This window comes from Symsagittifera roscoffensis, chromosome 6, assembly GCF_963678635.1.
Source record: "Symsagittifera roscoffensis chromosome 6, txSymRosc1.1, whole genome shotgun sequence".
Lineage (NCBI taxonomy): Eukaryota > Metazoa > Xenacoelomorpha > Acoela > Convolutidae > Symsagittifera > Symsagittifera roscoffensis.
Genome location: NC_087067.1, coordinates 51,047,113 through 51,069,144, shown reverse-complemented (window position 1 = coordinate 51,069,144; position 22,032 = coordinate 51,047,113). Strand labels below are relative to the sequence as shown.

Below are 22,032 nucleotides of genomic sequence, written 5' to 3'. Positions count from 1 at the left end.
AACAATTTTTAAATAACTTTGAGCACGAACTTTTTCCGAACAAATATAAACAAATTAGATATAGCTCCCGTCGTATGATCTTCAGTGGCTGTTTTTCAACGTATTATTCATTAATGCATCAATAATTATTCAAATTTATCAAAAAGTACAAATTCGTGAAAACAGAAAATTAAATATCGGAAATTTCAGTAAATAAATATTAGCAAATACATTGACGGTTGGAAAAGGTGTTAATGAACTCGAGGAATAAGAAATTTCCAAACTTTCAAAATGAGCAAAAACGCCAATTTCCTTATATGCCTTCAAAGTGACCATAATAAATTAAAAGTCAAAACATTAAAATAAAAAATTACGCGTAGACAAATGTTAACAGTGTTTCTTTAAAAAAATCTTTAAGTAATAGCACTACACTTCGTTCATTAACACTTTAAAACGATAAATTTGAAACCACAACTAACTAAAAACTAACTTATCGCCAATAGCTACATGATTATAATGTCGGCAAAAACATCAATATCAGAATGGAATCTTATCCAAAGTGAGGTTATTCAGCTAATAAAGCATCATTTTTGCACACGGAATATGATCTTTGTAAATTCGTCGAAAGACATTTGCTTCTTTTGATAGTTATGTCTAGATGCGAACAATTATGGAGTAAGCACAGCCAATGTTCCGTTGGCAAAGTAATAATGAACTCAACAAAAAAAACGTTTAAAACGGCTGAGTTACCAATCAATTTCAAAATTTATAGCAAAAATGAAAAGAACGCATTTATTCGAACACAACTTGCTGCTTCAAACTATCCGGAAAAGCGGATTGAGCTTGAAATGTAAAACAGAGTGCAATTTAATTGTCAAAATTAGGCCTAAATCTCTACCAGAAAAACGATCACTTTCAACTTTTTCCAGTCAATCAGAAATTACGCAAAGAGTACTGGTTCAATGGCTGCAAAACTATTTCAACACTTTTGTAAAACAAGAGAAGTTTTATTTCGTTTTTACTATTTCCTGCAAAATCTGGTTATCATCGGAATGGGTCAAGTTATATATCATATTAAAGCCCTTTTAGTCATAATTCAAACGACATTAATAAATTTCGAATATTTTTTCTCAGTGTCGAGAAACATGTTTGAAATTTTTGATTTTTGGTCGAACTTCGAACTAATAAGGTCAGCGTGCAGGCTTACAATAGCTTATTTAAGCCCTGAAACCTTTGTTTTACTCGAGCAAAGTTAGTTTTTGGAGTATTTAGCACCATTTTGGTAATCTAAAAATCTGCAAAAAAAATCAGAACAAATTTTTCAAAATTTTTTTTCCTATTTGCCCATTTTACTATGACTCTCAAATATAGCCAACTTCTAATTCTTCGTTCAGATCCTTTTATCACACACAATTTTTTTAGTAGCATATAAATTGACCTTTCAAAAGGTATCAAAAGCCAAACGTCGAAATACCAATTTCAGCATGAACAACTTATCAGACTTTTTCCTTAAAAAAATAAGTGTCTTCACAATTCACTGACACAACACAAACTAAATAAAAAACACACTTCGTTCATTTATACTTTTAAAATGAAAATAAACATTGGATGATGAAGTAATTATGTAAATATATTATTTTCGATTTTAGGATATTTGACATTCAAAATTAGTTGAACACAACACAGACACAATTATATTATGATTTATTATACTTTTCACTTATAGAATGGTTTAGATATGGCTTTTTGGGTATATTGTAAAGCTGGTGTTGTCATGGACTTGAATTTGTGAACAAACTAAACTGTTGTTTGCATTCGTTTCGTTGTCTGCATTTCCAAGTGTGTTTCAGGTCACAATATTAGCAGCCTCTCTCACCCCACTCAAATAAGCACCAGTCACTGTCTGAGGGTATGCCCTGTTCGTACACTGAAACATAAGAGACGCTTGAGATACTTTTAAGGAACACAGATTTAGACGAAGGACGACTTCCGAATACCCTCAATATTACATCTCTTTTTGACATTCTAAAAATTCAGTCACCATTTCAAAATCCGGATCCTAAAGCTAACACTTCAAACAAGCCAGTTTTGAACTACCCAATTAATTTCAAAATGACATACTAAAATGCTGATTATTTGGCTTATAATGTTTAAAGCGGATACATGAATAGATAAATTTTACCTAAGATTACATTAATTTAATCTGAGTATGACATATGAAACTTGCGCTCGCTCGTTTTGCACAAACTACTCGAATAATTTTTGCATCAAGGTAATATTTCTTTAAATAACAAAAAATTCTCTCCATCGAGTAGTATGAGTCATACTAGCTGCATTAAGGGACACAGAAGGACTGACCTCTCCGGCGAAGAATATTCTGTCGTTAAGTGGCTGTGAGAGTCTGTCGTAGTCGACCCCAGAGGAGCCACACTTGACGAAGGAGTAAGACATGTTGATATGTTCAGTGGAGGCCCACCTGGACACAAACCAGTCCTCCGGGTAGGGCACACGCTAACGCAACACAAAACAGTTACAAAACTTGCTCTTCTTAAGTTATTTCATCCCCCCCCCCCGGCCTTACCCACTAGAAAGCATCGGCATCGATAAGAACTGGCCCGAAAAAATGTCATACAGAAAACTTTAAGCTAGGAAGCATTTTTAAAATCAAAATTCTAAGTCCCTCAAACGCACGTACAAGAAACCTTTTTTTGCCATCAAACGACAATATTGGACGAATGAGCCGAATAAATTAGGAGCCGAAACTTTTTACACTGAATTAAGTTTTAAAAATATAAAAGACTGAAAAACCAAATCTGAATTGTTAAATTTGCAACCAACATAACTAGTTATTTCGATAAAAAGAGGCATTTAAAATGCAGAAAAAAGTGATTTTGTAGATAACAGATAAAATGAAGTCTTGTTTCTCAAAAAAAGTCTGTTGTAAACGAAATTGCAGAGTTGCCCAAATGGCTCCAAAGATTTGGTTTAAAAATTTTATAAATCTGAAGTCTATACAATGCTTGCTAATCGAAACCGTAAACAGACATGGTAATGGTTTTTAATTTCACAGTTGAGGTCAATAACCTTATCTAAGTCTTCTAATGGAACCAAAAGAGTGCATGTCGGAAACTGGGATGAAATTTCATATATCCATCATTTAGCAATGAGGTTGCATTTCCCGGAGCAGAATTTCCATATAAAGAACTATATTATTCCAAGATGGGATTTTATTGCAGAAGTTAATCATTTTTAAAAGAAATTCAGCACTGGATAGGATATGTATTTCATAAGTAATTGTCGAGAACAACCGCCCCACCCCCCTCATGCAACACAAGTCAACTTCTTCATAGACCCCAACCACTATTCGAGCACCCAAAATTTTAGAAAAACGACGCTTTGATCACTATTTTCATATCGCAGAAAAATGCTGTTTGCATTAAATTACTCAAACTTCATATCAATGTTCAAGAAAAAATTTGGCTCAATTTCAACATGAATTTAATAAAAATCAACCCAAGTTGTGGAAACCCCTAATACTTTTGAACCCCCCGCAATGAAACTCTTTTTGTCCAAAAACGTATAACGCCCCCAACCAAATGATTTTGGACCTGGCTAATTAAGTACTGCAGAAGAGCAATTTCAATGTCCATTTTGTTTCTAGAAACTGTCATAACATTTGGATACAAACCTGTTCTGGAAATAGTTTCGTGAGAGAGTCATAAGCTTCAGTCACCACTTCTGAATCCCCCATTTGTGCTATCCTGTCCACTGACGAGCCTGTGACTACAGTCAGCAAAACCCCAAACTGCTCGCCCCCTCCTCCCCCCACTGCCTCGACGGACCCAACTGGTCCTACTCGTTCGTGATCTCCCAATCCACTAACTGGTGGAGATATTAATTCATGATTTTGTGCTGGAGATCCCTGAGTTTCTGCGAGGCTGGCTGTACTATTACGTGTGTCAGTCTGTTCACTAGTAGCCGGTGGGTTACCCGATTTGGCAAACTTTTTTTTACTGCTTCGCCTCTTCACAGAAGCCTAAATTCATATTTACAAAATTTTTAACTTCTATTTCTGACTAGAGTAAGTAACTGTTCCTTGAGTAGAACAAGAAAACAAACAAATTGAGAACAAGTCAAAACAAATCAACAAAAAAATAGGAAAAAAGTTTCAAAAACCGATACAAAATTATAAGGTATGTGAAAACTATTCAAGCAATGAAATTTTGAGATACTTCAAGTCATTTCATAGAACGAATCGGTTCATTGAAATTTCAGTTTTTTAAGCAGGCTATTCAATTAATGAAACCTTGCAATGCTTCAAGTTGTTTCATGGAACAAATTGCTTAGCGAAAATTTAAGTTTTTTGAAGTAAGCAGTGCTAGCGATGAAGTATGGAACCGCACTTCTTTCGATATGGAAGATATGGAACTCAAAGCGTTAAAGCGATGTCTCGCAACCACGGACTGTTATGTTCCTGCAACATGATTGATCCCGAGCAAGTAGCACACGACCCGAAAGATGGTGATCTATGCTTGGGCAGGGTGAAGCCACGGGAAACCATGGTGGAAGCCCGAAGCGGTTCTGACGTGCAAATCGATCGTCTGACCCCAGCATAGGGCGAAAGACTAATCGAACCATCTAGTAGCTGGTTTTCTCTAAAGTTTCCTTCAGGATACCAAACGCTTAAACAAGATTGAAAAATCTTCGCCGTGCAATTCCATCGGTTAAAGCGAATGATTAGAGGACTGGGGAAAATTTATCCTTCACCTATTCTCAAACTATAAATCGGTGAGACGTTCTTGTGACTTAATTGCACTTGAACTTAAAATGCGAGCTTTTTGTGGGCCGCTTTTGGTAAGCAGAACAGGCGATGTGGGATTAACCAAAAAAATTGGTTAAGGCGCCTAACTAGTTGCTCATGAGTCACCACAAAATGTGTTGATTGATATTGACAGCAGGACGGTGGTCATGTAAGTTGAAAGCCGCTAAGGAATGTGTATCAACTCACCTTCCGGATCAACAAGCCCTGAAAATTGATGGTAGCAGAGCTCGTGGCCTATACCTGACCATGAACATCAGATTCTGGCTTCGGCTGGATGCTTAGGACTGGTTTACAACTGGTCTTAAAGTATGTTCATATGTAGGAGGACGCATTGGTTGCGCAAAAGGGGTATAAGTGAGTATATGCTCGAAGCGGCCAATGGAGCAGATCTTGGTGGAAGTAGCAAGTACTCAAATGATAACTTTGAGGACTGAAGCGGGAAAAGTTTTCGCGTGAACAGCATTTGCACGTGAGTTAGTCGATTCTAACGGACAGGCTAAGGCCAAACTCTTGAATAGATTTTTTCAAAACTGAAAGAGCATCGGGTTAAAATTCCCGAACTTAATCTCTTAGCATTACGAAGCAAATCAATAATGACTAAACACCGCCGACGAAGATACACCAGAGTCGGTACCACTGGCTGCGAAGCGGGTGGCATGAGCCAGGAGAGCATGAACTACATTGTACAGAAATTTCCTAAGACCTGGAGTGCCTGAACCAAGAGACACGACAAGTTATGTATGTTCCTTGAGAAAACCTTGACCGGAAAATGCCAAAAAACCATACGTGAAGCATCCCTTCGATGTGGAACCTCCAAGCAAAAAGGTCTGAAGCCAGATCCATGCTAGCTCATAAGAAAAAGGCAGCAATCATTGACGTTAAAGTGGCATCAGACAGTGACGAGGAAGGCATGATGGCAGCGTATAGGAAATAGTGAGAAAAAAAAACAGAGAAGACCTCATGAAGGAAGAAATGACGAGTCTGTCAGGGAAAACTGAAGCGAGTGTGATTCCCATAGAAGTCAGCTTCAGAGGAATCGTCTTAACAAAAAATGCTGAGCTCATGACATCAGAGCTGAAACTCAGTATGTCAAACCTAGAGCTGTTGGTGTTGAAGACGTTAAACCTGACTAATGGAATACTAGGACAATTCAAAAGATCTACTGCCAGACTCCATGAAGCAAGACGAAAACGCCAGGACAAACCGGAAACGGCGCCTGGTTTTCGAATGAGACATGAAATAGAGGATCGACCAAACCCAACCGAACAACTTCCCTAAATCGATGTTCAAAACTTATGAAACTCAAAAACTCAGAAAATAGACTTTATCATAGAGTGTAAATATGATACTGATGTTGTATTTCATAAGGATCATCCGACTTAAAGAAGACGGCAGAACATTGAACACTATAGCATATGCAGACAATCTACTAGCGTCAGAAGGTCTACGCTCCCTACAGATAGTTCTCCAAGGAGTCGAGGACGGGGCAGAGAAGTTAGGACTCCCGATAACTGCTAAGAAGTCCAGACTCATTTGTTCGTCGAGTATGCCCAAAGAGAATATCAGTCGCAGAATAAAAGATCAGCTTGTGCCAAAAGTAGGAGTCATGAATCAGCTAGAATTTAAGGAAACAGTGCGCCGCTACCTAGGAGTGGATTTCAACTGACATGGTGTGAAGATTTGCAATACTTTCGGAAAAATGAAGAACACCAGGAAAAAGATCAGTAGTGCGCCGCTAAGGTCGCAGCAAAAAATTTATCTGTTAACTGCTTTTGTCCAACCGAAGATCTACCATCAGAGCACCTTTGCTAACTCGTGCATGAAGGCCCTACGTAAGATGGACATGCTTATCCGCTTCATTGTTAAGAATAGGACCACGCTCCCGAAGGATCTAGCGACAGCTATAACCCATGCTTATGTAAGAGATGGAGGTTCCGGCGTGAAGAGCATGTTAACCATGATACAAAAACTAAGGAAAAAGAGGAATGTTCAGTGTGGGACCCAGGCAGCGCAGAACATTGAAATCGTAGCCAAAAGAGATGAAGACGAATACTGGAGATCTAAGATGCAAAATACTGTAGATGGACAACATCTCAGCATCCAGACTAACAGTGCTAATACAGCCAGATGGATCATTAACTGGACTAAACTGATGTCCGGTGCAGACTACATTAGGGCCCTCAAAACATGATCTAAATCAATAATGACTAAACACCGCCGACGAAGATACACCATATTCGGTAGCACTGGCTGCGAAGCGGGTGGCATGAGCCAGTAGAGCATGAACTACATTGTACAGAAATTTCCTAAGAACTGGAGTGCCTGAACCAAGAGACACGACAAGTTATGTATGTTCCTTGAGAGAACCTTGACCGGAAAATGCCAAAAACCATACGTGAAGCATCTCTTCGATGTGGAACCTCCAAGCAAAAAGGTCTGAAGCCGGATCCATGCTAGCTCATAAGAAAACGGCAGCAATCATTGACGTTGAAGTGGCATCAGACAGTGACGAGGAAGGCATGATGGCAGCGTATAGGAAAAAGCGAGAAAAAAAACACAGAAGACCTCATGAAGGAAGTAATGACGAGTATGCCGGGGAAAACTGAAGCGAGTGTGATTCCCATAGTAGTCAGCTTCAGAGGAATCGTCTTAACAAAAAATGCTGAGCTCATGACATCAGAGCTTAAACTCAGCATGTCAAACCTAGAGCTGTTGAAGTTGAAGACGTTAAACCTGACTAATAGATTACTAGGACAATTCAAAAGATCTACTGCAAGACTCCATGAAGCAAGACGAAACCATCAGGACAAACCGGAAACGGCGCCTGGTGTTCGAGTAAGACATGAAAAAGAGGATCGACCAAACCCAACTGAACAACTTCCCTAAATCGATGTTCAAAACTTATGAAACTCAAAAACTCAGAAAACAGACTTTATCATAGATTGTAATTATAATACTGATGCTGTATTTCATAAGATTCATCTGAATTCAAAGTTAAAAAAAGAATAGCCGAATGCCTCGTAATCTAATAAGTGACGCGCATGAATGGATTAACGAGATTCCTACTGTCCCTATCTACCAACAGCGAAGCCACAGCTTTGGGAACCGGCAAAGCCTAATCAATGGGGAAAGAAGACCCTGTTCCATATCTGGAAGAAATCTAGACCTCGAAGAAGTCGGACAAGTACTGTCTAGCATTGAAGTTGAACCGAGTTCATACTGCTGTTCGAACAGTTGATTGATTTCAAAAAAAAAATCCAACATTTAAAAATAAGAATGTTAGAAAATTCTTTTAAAAAAATGTCATTGCCGTAACGACTCTTCACAAATGTCCTCTGTGGTATTTCTTAACCCTTGTGCCTATTGAGTACGAAAATATGCCATTAAAAAACTATAAAGAGAAGATAGATATAAAGATAAAATTGAAAACACGCAGCAATTTTCATAATTTTATGAAAAATTATTTTGACGACTGACCACAATCAATCTATTCTCTATTACGCTTGGAACCGATGAAAGCTAATTTGCCAACCTCAGAACACATCAATAATCATTTGTTGAAAAAAAAACTCGGATCTTTTCTTTGAACTTTTGTGATCAGATAAAATAATTATTTATTAATCATTATTGTTTCATTGTGGCTCCGAGTTTTTCAGAGTAAAATGAGTACCTCCTTCAGAGTAATAATAAGTTTAGAATCAGACAAAAACTAAAATATAAATAACTAAGGCGAAGCCAAGCTTCCCACCACTTGCGATACGAAGCAAAAAAGCCGCTACATCGATCAGTATCAAAAAAGTACATGTATCAAAATGAACAGAATGAGTTTCGAAAAACATATCAAAACAATAGAAAGTAAAACAAATAACAGACAAAAATTATGCAAGCGGAAACAAAGCTGAAAATACCTGAGCAGAAACCCTTAAGTCCACATTTTTAAAAAAAGACAAAAACTAAACAAAAAAATTTTGTTAAAGACCCATCATTTTCAACACAGGCAAACAAAAATTTTAGCTCATGAAACGACGCAATACGAGGCCAATAAACCGGTGTTACAATCAATCTCAAAAACATTTCGAAAACGACGGATATTTAAAATGCTAACATGCTCTCAATTTGTCTGTTGCAGTATTCAAAAAAAAACAAACATTGCCAGCTGACAAATGGAAAGAGTAATGAAAGCAAGGAAACAGGAAAAAATTAATTGTTTTTTTTTAAATCTCAACCTTCGAACTTCAAGTAAAAAATTAGATGTACCTTAAACTCATTGAACAACAAGAACAATTAATGATTGTTACAATTTTGATAAGAATAAAAATATTAATGGATTTAAAAATATTAATGGATTTAAAAACATAAACGACTTCTACGGGAATCAAACCTGTCCTCAAACATTCAAACTTTTAGGTTTTTTGTCATACACAATTTTTTCACTGACGCTTACAGAATGCAAATAGTAGTCACTGATAAATTGGAGTATACGTGCTTTTAGTACTCAAACTCCAAACATTTGGACAAAACTTGGACAAGTATTGTCGAGTCTTTTAGTTGAACCGAGTAAGAATTTTTGAAAATTAAAAAAAGTTATTGCCTAAACGCCTATTAAAAATTGGAGTAAAAATTGTTTTCTGTGATTCTTCTTAAATAAGAATTTTTGAAAATTAAAAAAAGTTATTGCCTAAACGCCTATTAAAAATTGTTCTCTGTGATTCTTCTTAAATATTGTGCCTCACGAGAATGAAAATATGCCAATGTTTATTTATATAGAAAATTTAGAATATATAGATAGATAAATAGAACTGAAAAAACGCAGCAATTTTCATATTTTTATGAAAATCATTTTCACGACTGACCACAGTCAATCTTTTCTCTATTACGCTTAGAAAACATTGAAAGCTAAATTGCCAATCTAAGAACACATAAAATCAATCTTTTGTTGAAAAAAAGGGAAAACACGGATCTTTTCTCCGAACTTTTGTGACCAGATAAAAAAGTAAAATCTTCATTATGATTGTTATATTGTGACTCAAAGTTTTTCAGAGTAATATGGGTAGTCCTTTAGAGTAAAAATCGTTTTAGAATGAGAAGAAAATGAAAAACAAAAAAAAACAACACTTGCAATACAAAGCAAAAAAGCCGCTATATCAAAAAAAAACATTCAAAAATGTCAAAAACAAGATGTATTAAAATGAACAATACAATTTCCGAAAAAACGTATCAATACAATAGCAGATTAAATAAACATCAGACGAAAACTATGCAAGCGGTAACAAAGCCAAAAATACCTGAGCAGAAACCCTTAAGGCCGCATTTTTTTTTAAAGACAAACTAAAAAAAGTTTTGTTAAAGCCCCAACCTTTTCAATAGACGCACACAAGATTTTTTAAGCTCATCAAACGACGGATATTTAAAATGCTAACATGCGCTCAAAATGTCTGTTGCAGTATTCACAAAAAAAACATTGCCAGGTGACAAATGGAAAGAGTAATGAAAGCAAGTAAACAGGAAAAACTTAATTGTTTTTTTTTGCAAAAAAACTAGATATATTTTAAGCTCTTTGAACATCTTAAACAATTTCTGATTGACGCAATTTTGAAAAGAATGAAAACATTACTGAATTTAGAAACAAAGACAATTTCTACGGGAATCGCACCTGTCCTCAAATTCAAATTTTTAGTTTTTTGTCCTTCACAATTTTTTCACTCACGCTTACAGAATGCAAAAAAAAAATCGTAAAAAAAATCGTGGAACCTTTTTCAACTTTCGAAGAAAACAACTTTAATTTCAAGTTTAAAACCTTGGAACTTCGAGAGTTTCATGATTATCACATTTTTGATTGAATGACAAGGATACGGGTCTACTCAAGGCAGTGAACTTAGTAACAAGAAAAACAAACAAAATGAAGGAGTTTTAGCGAGTAATTAAACGAACTCGGTGGTGTACGATTATCTGCTTCACAACTTGCGTGCCCTTAAATCGAACGAAAAAAGACTCACTGCTGAAATAGAGTGATTCAACACTTGCCAGTTGTTTTTTCAACTGAATGCCTTGCATCTGCTCTGTTTGCTCTATTGTCTCTCTTATTTGCCTAATATATTCATCGTCTGAAAAACCCGTCTTGTAGTCATTCACCATTTTTTTTATGTTATCCCATTTAAAGCAGACTCAAACAATAGCTCATTTTTTACTCCGCTGGAAATTCAGAAAATTAACGTTATTCATGATTTTCGCGACATCAAAATCAATTTTGAGTCACAACCTCTATGAGGAACGATACTTGGTTCTTTTAAACTTAAAAAAAGTCGACTTCGTAATATAACACTACGCTCGCTAGCTGGTTTGTGCAAGATCAAACACTCACTGGATTTAGGATGTAGAAAATGTTGAAAAGGCCTCTTTGTTCCTGAGACTGCGGCACGTGGCCAAAGTAGTCCTGGTTGGGCTTGATCTTCCGCTCCCAGAAGCGAGTGGGAAACCAGAGGGCTACCTTCTCCACCACCCCCGCCCCTAGTCTCCTGATAGACTTCCTTTTGTATGAGGGGAGGGGTGGGACGAAGTGGATTGAGTTTCGCTTCAGCACTGTCAGTGGAACTGCAACTATGACCTTGTCAGCTTCATAGACTGTTTCGTCCTCTGTTGTCACAATGACCTTGTCTGACAATGAGTAGTCTATCGAACGAACCTTAAAAAACACATGTCATCCATGTCTAGAACACTTCATGCGAGAAAAAAAGAACAGTCGACTTTTGAACGACAAGCTCATACAGTCGTAAGTCATCAATATCAAGAAAGATTTCAAAAACAATAAGAAAAATGGAACAAACTTTGGCGAATAAATTTGTCTAAATTGTCTTCAAGGTCTAGAAGAGATGATTTAACCGTTTTATTTGTTCATGTTTGTGTTATGAAACTGGTTAGAGGTGCCTATGACAAAGCGAGTTTTCGAGTTTTTTCTGCATAAATTTTTTTTATACATTATAATTCCATTTTTTACACTAAGGCGAAGCCGAGCTTTGCACCACTTGCGATATAAACTTGAAAGACTATGATTTAAATCAAGCGGAAAATATCCAAAAAAATCAAAAAAAATGTGGCTGTAAAGAAAATTTTGCAACAAAAGCCAAAAAAATCCGGATAATTGCCTTTACAGAGACCTTTCGGAATGCTAGAAAGAAACTAAATATTCAAAAAAAATTAGAACTAAGCCGACAAAAATAAGCAGAACGACAATAATCTAAATAAGCCGAAAATATTCTTTTCGCAAAAAAAAACAGGTCTCGACTGGAATCGATATCGACTGGACTACAGAAACTAAGCCGACAAAATTAAACAGACCGACGATAGGCCGAAAAAGGACAAAAATTCAAGTTTGCGAAAAAACAGGTACCGGCCGGATTCAAACCGCAACCCTTTGCGGTTTGAAGCAGTTGGGTTACCTCATGCACTGGGATGGTTGATTGAATTTGAACTTATACAAGTGCCGAAAAGTTTTGAAAAAACTTGAGTTACCAAGTTTCTCCTGCGTCTGCCTCGAATGATGTTAATTTCGAGAAAAAATATGCCGAGAAAAAAGGAAAAAAATAATCGCGACCTACATAAGAGTCTTAACTACGTTCATCGACTGGCATGGTCACGGATTCGATCATTTGATCCTTCGCGACACAACCCCGCTCTTTACCACCACACTACTGGACCCACAATTTCAGGAAAAATGACCTAATTCATAAAGCAAGCAATCAAATGATCAAGTGATTCTTTTAAACTAGTTGTTAACCCGAAAAAAATATATATTCCAGTTTGATAAGGTTTGCTAATCGCAAGCACTTGACAACCCTTACGGGTTCGTTAACCATCCGCTCTTGGCTCTTTTTCCTTTTCCCCCACCTGCAAATTTTTATATTTGAAGTTACTGTTCACTTTGTCCAATTGTCATGAAAATTGTCATGTAGACTAATTAGGCCATGGCAAACATATTTGGTCTCCATAACTAACCTTGTAAGACCGCTCGTTAGACAATAAAACTCATGTTTGAGTGAGGTGGGGGGAAAAGGAAAAAGAGCCCCGCTCTTTGTTACTGATGTATGTTTTGTTAATTAACCTAAACGAAATATAAATAACCACGAGAAATTACTCATTCTTCTATTTGTTAGATGAATTATGGGTTAATTAGTTTTGCTGTGATTTTTCTGAAAAAATTTGCAATTTAAATGTTGTCTGTTCCATTCAAACAAAGTTCCATTCAACAGCAGTCTGAAATAAAAAACTAACAGATGAAAATCATTTCGTAACTGATTTAAACACAAAAAAAAATTGGTTCAAGTTAAGACAGAAACCCATGCATGTAACTTTTATTGATCCTAAATACAGTCAAAGGGGGAATCCGTCGATCGCGAAGTATCGAAGGCGCGAAAATATTGTCAGCCAATCAAAACTCATCATTCGTAAATTCGAAGGAAGAAATAATCAATAAAATCAGTCCGTTTTTGCAGGGGCTTTGATTGGATGCGAATTTTAGCGCATTCAGTCTTTCCTGCATGTGAACAGCCCCGAAGTCAAAGTAGTCTGTGTTTTTGTTTCTACTCACTGCACATTTGGTGGTGATGTCCAGATCCCTGGCCAGTGCCTCCACAATGGGGTAGTATCCACTGGGAAGCGAGCAGTGTCCACCTGCGAACTGAGGAAACTGGTCATTCTGGTCCCAGTTCACAGCACAAACCTCATCCAGACGGGATCCACACGCGAACTCCAGATTGCCCGCGTGGAAATCCACCACACTCTTCTCAACCTACACCCATAAAAGAAAGCTTTACAGGTGCGCAATTGCCCCGACCCCCCCCCCCTCTCTGCCCTCCCATTCCTTGGGGAAACACTTAAAAAGGTGTACTTAAATCCGTATGCGTGGAAGCTGAGTGAGAACATTTTGTCTATTCGGTTTACGTAGGTGTTATGGAAGGGGATATACCCGGACGTTAATTAGGAAAGCTTCTTCTAATGGCCAGAGGAACGGTTCTTCAGCAGGGGTTTAATGCAAAAATATGTTAATACAGGTTCGTATAATTTTGTATTATGAGTTTCGACTACTAAAAAGATGTTTTTCAAAATATAAGTGTTATTTGTACGCTAGTAGACAAAAATCAAGGCAAATTCGTGTTTTTACCCTCTGAAATGCATATTTTCAATGTAAATTATGGACAAAATTAAATCGAACGTCAGCAAAACTTTTACATAGACCAAGATCAAGTGATCAGAGCTATCCTCTATGAACATACCGATATTTGGTTTTAACGTCTTCACTAAGCTTTGCATCGGACAGAATTCTTTCTAGAGTAAGCGGATATTGCGACGCGAAAAACTGAGTTAATTAGTGTGAAAAATTGATTACACTTGGCTGTATCTAACATTTTTACGCGGTTTGAGAACAATTGCAGGCGGGAAAGTCTTTTTAGACCTGGATTAAATTGGAAACTCTTTCAAAACCAATATTGATAATTTCATAAAGGGAAGCTGTGATAATTTGAAATTGGTCTATGCAAAAATTCCATTTCGCGTGATCCATTTCACATAAAGCTAATCATTACACACGCTAAGCTGCGCTTCGCAAACACGATAAAAAAGAAGAAATAAGCCTCGAATTAGTAAAAAAAATCGGCTACAACCCGTATTCGCTCTGCGACCTAGAGATTATGAGTCTCACTCACAAACCACTCAGCCACGGGCGCTAAAAAAAACACAAACTCAAGCCACAAAAAAAAGCAGAGAACAGATGCTACGAAATTGCCAATGCTACAACAGATCGTGATTATAGCAAAAGTGCCTCCAAATAAGTGAACATTTTTAATGAACACTTTTATTTGCGAGTTAGGTTAGAAAAAAAAGAAGTTCCATACTAATACACTTTGCTCACAAGCTGGCTAGTGTAATCAATTTCAAGTTGCTAAAAGTTTTGATTAAACTAAAAATTTTGTTTAGATAACATTTAACACAAAGGCGAAAATGAGCGTTGCATCACTTGCAATACAAACAAAGCGCAGCCTAAAAGGAGAAAAAGAAAGGAATTTAGTTTTTTTATTCAATGAGGAAAAACAGCCAAGAACCATAACTACCAGCATTAGATCATCGCCAACAGACAGTTGGAAAAGAGTCATGAACGCTAAGAAACAGGAAAAAAAACTGACTTGTTTCGAGAAAAACCTTCAACTTTCGAAATTCAAAAAAAAAAGTTGGCCTTAAAGCTCTTCTAATTTCAAGAACAATTTATGATCGACAAATTTTTTGATTAAAGTTACCCAATTTGAGAAAACTGGATCAAAAGGTAAGTTTTTGTTTCCACTGGGAAATCCTAAATTAAATTCAACTTAGGAAATTAGAAGTCGATCACGTTTTTCGTGACCTTCTTACTTTCGCTGTTCGATAGTTGAGTTTGCCTTCCTTTAAACAAATGAAATGAAGTAAACTTGAAAAGAAACCAAACTCAAGCCTCAAAAACAAAAATTATAGCGTGAACAAATTTTCCTGAATTTGAATTTCAAGAACAATTTATGATTGGCACATTTGCATTACAAAACATTGCATTACAAGATTGCGAATAGAAAAAAGGAATTCTAAAACTTTTCTTGGAATATGTCAAAAAACACTTCATTTAAAAAAAAGGTTCATTTTTCAAACAGCCTCAAAAACAGAGGGAAGCCTTTAAAGAGCGGCAAATAAGACATAATTTGGGTCGACTCCCATTAAGCTTTAAAAAAATTTGAGCTATGAAGTTCTGAATCTAAAATTTTACCACCCACTGAGTTAGGTTCGAGTTGGTTAACTCATAGAGTAATTTCGGATAGGGTACACCGTCTGCTCGTCACGCTATCTTATTTTCGGCCGGATAGATTCGTGCAACTTCTTAGTCTAATACCGATCCTAATCTTACTCTTATACTATCTAGTCTCAGGTTGTTTAACTAGTCTCTGCTAGGCTCAATAGATCTAGGGTATACTGGTTTATTGCGGCTGCTGAAGTGCTCGGTAGAGTCCAACTAATTTCTAAGTTAAATTCAAATCTCTCTGGTGCTGAAATTACAAGTAACTTCAGCACTTACAAATAAGTGGGTTGTTAGTTAGATGGATCGTGATTGGTTAATATTAAATACTTTACATTGGTAAAACATTTAATTTATCCAATCATAAAATATAGTTTAGATCAGGTTCCACCCATCCGGGTTTTACAGAGTTTTTTAGAATAGTTCTTCTGCAATTCGAAGGATGGATGATGGACGTTGGTGTTTGGCGAACATCTTATTTCTTCTGTTTCCTTTTTTGTTAAAGAAGTTCCAGGAAGCTGGAGTTAGAGACATAAGACGTTGTGTCTTCTAGTGACAACGACTAAGTCTTTGCAACAAACTCAAATCTGATTTCAGAATGGTTTGCTATGTCAGGTTTTTCTGTTCTGCGTGGAGAACTTCTTTTGTGTCTGATCTAATTTGGGAATGGCGTGGAGATTGTGCGTGGAGGGGATGCCTGGTTACTCGGATCTGTACGTATACTTGAACATCGAGGTGGTCATTGGTCTAGTTCAATGAAGTCCTTTTCTGCGAAGTCAAGTCGTACTCTAAATCCTTTGAGTTGTGATTGTGAGTGGCATATCGATTGTGGTTGGTCATTCTCTCTCGAGTGTAGTGGGGTCGTTTTGTCTTTGGATGTTCGTTCTTGGTGTTGTATTCTGATCTATGTATTGCATAATGTAATTTACATTTTATAAAACATTTATTAGTTTAATATTTTTTAGTTATGATTTTAGTTAGTTGTTTTCACAAAAGCTTTTTGTTTTAGTTCGGTTATTTTGAAGAGTTACTCACACTTGAGTAGCTCTTATTAAAAATAGAGGTGTGGTCACAAAGCGTGGATGTAGCGCGGTGGGTTAGGCCGGCTATAGAGCATGCTCAGGACGTCCTTCCTGGTGGGTTAGGCCAGGAGTGGGAGTATGATTTCATGCGGTTTTTGTGAGGGGTCCTGTTATGTGACAACGTTTTATGTTGGGTTTGTTGTGGTTTTTCTTATGTCTTGTTGGTTATGTCCTTTTTCCAAAAAGTAAATTGTTCGTGGTATGGGTTTGTCTTTCGACTTTTTTGTGTTTTATTATTTCTTTCTTAGACTTTATAATAGTCTTCAAAAGAATAAATTATCCAGTTTTAAACTGGGTTAATCCGGTTTGGGTACCGTTGGTTTCCTTTTCTTAGTCATGCTGTTATTCTATGATTTGTGGTATTTAGTAAGCTGCGTTGGTTAGTTTTGTTTAATATATGATTCCTTTCCAACCGGGTTAAAGGAAAGTTTGAAACATGTTATTATATGTTAGAGTTGTTGAGTGTGAAAACTTGAAACTGAAATTCATTATTTTAAACAATTCTTCGTGGGCGAGCTGTGCGAGTGTGGATAGAATTTCTGTGCGAATGAATGAAAATATCAAAAGGTTAGTACTGCATTTGCATTTTATTAATCTACTGCATAGAATTTGGAAATTTACTGCTAGTTATGGGGGAATTTTAAGTTACAAATTTTCATCATAATTAGATTTACTGCTTGTGGGGAAAATTTTAGAAATGAATTTACTGCATAGGTATTAAATTTATAAATTTATAAGTGTAAGAGATTAATAGAATTTTTGAAATCTGTTTGATGAAATTTGCGATTTTTATTTGTCTTTTGTGGTCTTTGTAGGTGATTGTCGGATGAAGGCTAAAAATCTAAAGAAAACATGGATAAAGAATGGTGAGTTTTTTAATATTTTAATTAGTTAGTAATATTTATTTAATTCATACTTACCTGTTAGTCGTCGGGGAAAAAACCGTGGGGGAAGATGTCGTGAATTAGTTCTGAAGTTGTTAGTAGTTTAGCTAAGATGCGGATGATATTTTTAGTCTGAAGCAGTGGCCAAAGCAATTGGAGTGCCTTGATAGTGGTTAGTTCTTCAGTGCCAACTGCAAACTCATAAGGTGTGTTTTGGATTAGATTATATAATTTGTGATTGAATTTAGTGTTGTGGATGAATTCTAAAATTGGGATTTCTATAGGTTGTACAAACTCGTGCGGGATAAGGAAGGGTCGGGATTCTTCGGCGTTGAAGGTCTTGGTGATGGGACAGAAGATGTACATTTGGGTTATGGGGTCATAATTACGAAGAATACCATGGAGGTTAGTGTCTTTAATACAATATGTGAAATTTAGGAAAAATGGTGAAGTGTATTTGGAATTAATGAAATGAAAACGATGGTGTGGTTGTCTAGAGGGTGTGTGTAGGTCAAAGTGATTTTGGATGAAGCGATAATAACTGTATGTGTGGGTTTGTTTAGTGCGCAACATAATATCGTGTGAGCAGTGTAAATCTCTTTCGTGTGGTGCAAGGAAATGAAAGGTTAGTGAAAATATTTGGAAGCGTTCTTTAAAACTTTCGTATGCTTGTGTGTCTGTTAGTGCTTCTGAAATAATGTGATCAAACTTTCGGTCGAAGATGTTTAGTGTAAATATATATGGTGTCTTGATGAAAAATTTCTCAGTAATTTGTGGATTAGCGAAGCGATCGTCGTCTAAGAATTGATCTTGGTTAGCTCTGATGATGTTGTGATCATAGTATTCGAGTGTATATTCGTTAGCTCTAGGTGCAGTGTGTGTTTTTAGTGATTTTTTATATCCAACGTAAGTAAATTGTCTAGCGGTTAGTGGTGTAGTGAGTCGATATAGCATGTCCGTATTTCGCTCTATATCGATGTGAGTGTTAGATAAAGGTAAGCAAAGAGGGTTAGTAAAATGATAATATGAGGTCCAAGAGAGAGTGGGCATTAAAACGTATTCATCTACAAAGTTGCGTGTTTCGTTAGTGTCGTGGGGGGTGTTTAAGGTGTATTGTGGAAATGAGGGTAAGGTGATGGCTAAAAATTCTTTTGTGTTAGTATGCTTGGGATGGTTGATGTATTCACGGGCTGTTCCTGGTTTTGCTGGGAAAGGATGGTTGGGGAACTTTCTTTTAAAAGTGCGGTAAGCTCTATTAGTGTTGAGTGAAGATTCAGTTGATGTGGATGATGGTGCTAATGATTCAGTATAATTTGAAGAGGGTGTAGGGGTAGGGGGGTTGGATGAATTTATTGTGGAGGAGATTTGGTTTATGGTTGGGGTATTAAGGTGGTAGGGTTGTTGTTGAAGGGTAATAAAATTATCTAGCTCTGGGGAGATTCGGGGGGTGTCTGGAGAATGAGATGATTGGTCAGAATGGTATGAGGAGTAGGTTGGGGTAACTTGGGAAGCATAAGAGGGTGTGGGAGTGATTTGGTCAGGGTTATTGGGTAATATGGGTTGAAAAGGGGGTTGAGAAAAATTAGAAGAATTATGAAAATTATTGGATGGGGATGGTTCTGAGTCGGCAAATTCATCGGGGGTTTCAATATTCGGGTTATTGAGTTGTGAGATGGAATATAAAACTGAGATGTGTGAATTAGTGTCGGAAGTCATGCCTGATGTTACATTACTAGATGGAAAATCGGGTGGCGGAAAAGCAAAAAGTGGTATTATTGGGATTGTAGATGTAAGATTGGTTGGGTGGGAATTTGATCGGTGTAGTGATCCAAGTTGGCGGCTCATCGTGGGCTAAAAAAATGATTATTTTGAGACTGAAAAGCGGTGGTATGGGGTTGTTCAATAATTTGTTCATAAGTATTATCATCTTGTGACTGGTGTGTCATTATATGTTGGATGGGACTTAATGATGTGGTGAGTCGAAAATTTGGATTATGTGTGATGGCTAAATTTCGAAAATTTCGTGGGACTAGGGATAGTGGATGGTTATTTGGTAGGACTGGTAATTGTGGTGCCGTTGGCGTTATGTCTACATTGTTATGTTCTTCGTCGTATGTATTTTGTCGTGTTGCTATTTTTGTGTTATATTCTTTTATTTGTGCGTCTAAAAGAATTTTGTTTATAGATGTAGAAAAGATTCCAAAAAATCCTGCAAAGAGTATGCGTGCTACGCTTGCTTGTCTGTTTACTTGTGTGTGTATAGCACATGTGTTGTAGATTCCTTTTAAAAGTGAGAAAAGAAATCCAATAAAGTTAAACATTGCGTATAAAATAGTCAATTTTTCTAAGATGTAGTAGGGCCATCCTAGAAAATCGAGGATCTCATTTTTGAGTGTAACAAAGCTAAAAATGTTAATTGGTGATATATCTTGGGGACGGTATTTTTCACCGTTTAGATATATATAATCTTTAATGTCTTTAAAATATCCGCTATAGTCTTGCGTGTAGATATCGGCAAATCCTGCGGTTTCTGCAAGTTTGCGTAAATTTTGGTCTATTGATTGTCTTTGTATAGTGTCCATTTGTGTTAATAATTCTTGGAATTGTTGTGTTCTAATGTGATGTTGAATATCTGATTTTGAATAGATTCCTATTGATTGTAAGTCTATATTTGGGTTTCGAGCAATAGCGCGAATGCTTTCTGGTGAGAATTTTTTGAGTGATTGCATTAATGTGGGATATGGAGTGAGAAGGTAATATTTATTTTCATCAGGGTTTAGTTGTACTACATTGTGGCTGTTTTCTGATCCACATGGGACTGCGGTATCCCAGAAATATGTTCTTCGTGAAAGTGTATCCACGAAATGTACTTTATTCTTATAAAAGATAGGGATTCTTTTATAACATCGTTTATCTTCAAAAACGTATAGTGGTGATACTTTTTTAGTACAAGTATAAAACCATAAGATGTTTCCTTCATAGTCTAAAAAATTTGATCTATTTCCAGATAATAAGTATCCTGCATAGGGTATTTTTAATACTGCTAGTGCAAGTGATTGTAATATTTGTGTTCGTTCTAATTCGCATAGGTGGTGTAGTGTTTCTAATTCGGAGAGTGACATTTCTTGAAAAATTCGGCTAATTGTATAATCTAGTTTCATATCTAAATGAATATCATAGTGGATATTACCGAAATATGTAGTATTCATTAGTGATAATTCTTGTAAGCGTGTGCTTCTGGTGTCATGGGGTTTTAGATGTCCACCAGGTTGTCCGTTGCTTTTTTCAAAATTAACTGGTATATAGGATGTTCCTTCGTTTAGAGGATGACCTGTGGCATATGGGTCGATTTTTACTTTTCCAGTGGTCATGTCGAATCCTTTTTCGTATTCAACTAATATTTCAGAATATTGTGTTCTGTGAAGTGGATTCCTGTATTTACATGCAAGTTCTGTTTCTTGATATATTTGGAAACGTGTCAATTTATTTTCTATATTGTCTATGTTTCTAAAATTAGAACTTAGTTTTCGTGATGGATGGACTTGTTCATATGGAATTGATTGTATAAAATATTTTTCGTGAAATTTTATCATACGAGCGTGTATTTTTGCTACTTGAAATGTTGTACATGTATCTTCGGGGAACCAAACAATTGTTGCTTGTGTTCTCGTTGTAGGGTCGCAATAACCTTGATCATTTTTACAAGGTAATCGGATTCCTTGATAGATCATTGTATTATCTGATAAATCTCGTGTTAGTTGTATTTTTTCGAGTTGTATTTTCCAATCAAAAAACATTATTTCTTGGTATCCTTTATTTTTTGTGTCTGCTTTGCAGTTTGATGGGTCATTAATACCAATGTGTGGTATCCAATGTTTATCGTGTAGGTCATAGGTTAATCGTCCGTGTGCGCCGTTATACGGGTATTTTTCGTCTAGTTTTATATGTCCTTGGTGTCTTTCAAGTTGTGATTGATGTACAGAGTCTGAAAAAACTTGAAAATTAACTAATTTTCTTTGGGAGTTTTTATTTTGTGTGATGTTTAGTCTAAGTAATTCATTTTTACAATCGTCGGGATTGAGATGTAAAAGACGTTCTATATTACTCTGATAGAATGATTCATGGTCAAGTCGGTTTTTGTTTCCGTTCGAGACTTGTGAACAATGTACTTTCTTTTCGGAAAATGTTGCTGTGAATTTATAACCTGTAACTGTTGTTGCTCGGGCTTTTGAATAGAGTGTTGCTATTACATCTGTGGTTTCTATAGCTTGTGGTTCTGTTTCACATTGTGATACTTGATTTATTGCATATTTATGTAGTGTTTTTTGTTCATTTTCTTCACAATCGTAATGTGTTACTAATAAATCTTGTGGTCCTGTACGAGGAGAAGGGTTTATGTTTTGATTTGAGATTACTAGAAAAAGGAGTTGGAGAAAAATTAATAATTTTAGAATATAC

General features: G+C 36.4%; 1 protein-coding gene across 1 annotated transcript in view; it reads right to left on the bottom strand.

The window, feature by feature from the left end:
* Window positions 1-1,327: 1,327 nt before the first annotated feature.
* The window catches only part of LOC134847546 (lysine-specific histone demethylase 2-like), an 85,760-nt gene continuing 65,055 nt past the window's right edge, over window positions 1,328-22,032 (bottom strand). Inside the window, exons 14-18 of the mRNA XM_063864608.1 lie at window positions 13,386-13,586; window positions 11,163-11,483; window positions 3,668-4,015; window positions 2,338-2,490; window positions 1,328-1,906 (exon numbers count right to left, since the gene is read on the bottom strand). Of these exons, the coding sequence (XP_063720678.1) occupies window positions 1,826-1,906; window positions 2,338-2,490; window positions 3,668-4,015; window positions 11,163-11,483; window positions 13,386-13,586 (1,104 nt within the window). The 3' untranslated portion in view covers window positions 1,328-1,825. The remainder of the gene's footprint in view (window positions 1,907-2,337; window positions 2,491-3,667; window positions 4,016-11,162; window positions 11,484-13,385; window positions 13,587-22,032) is intronic.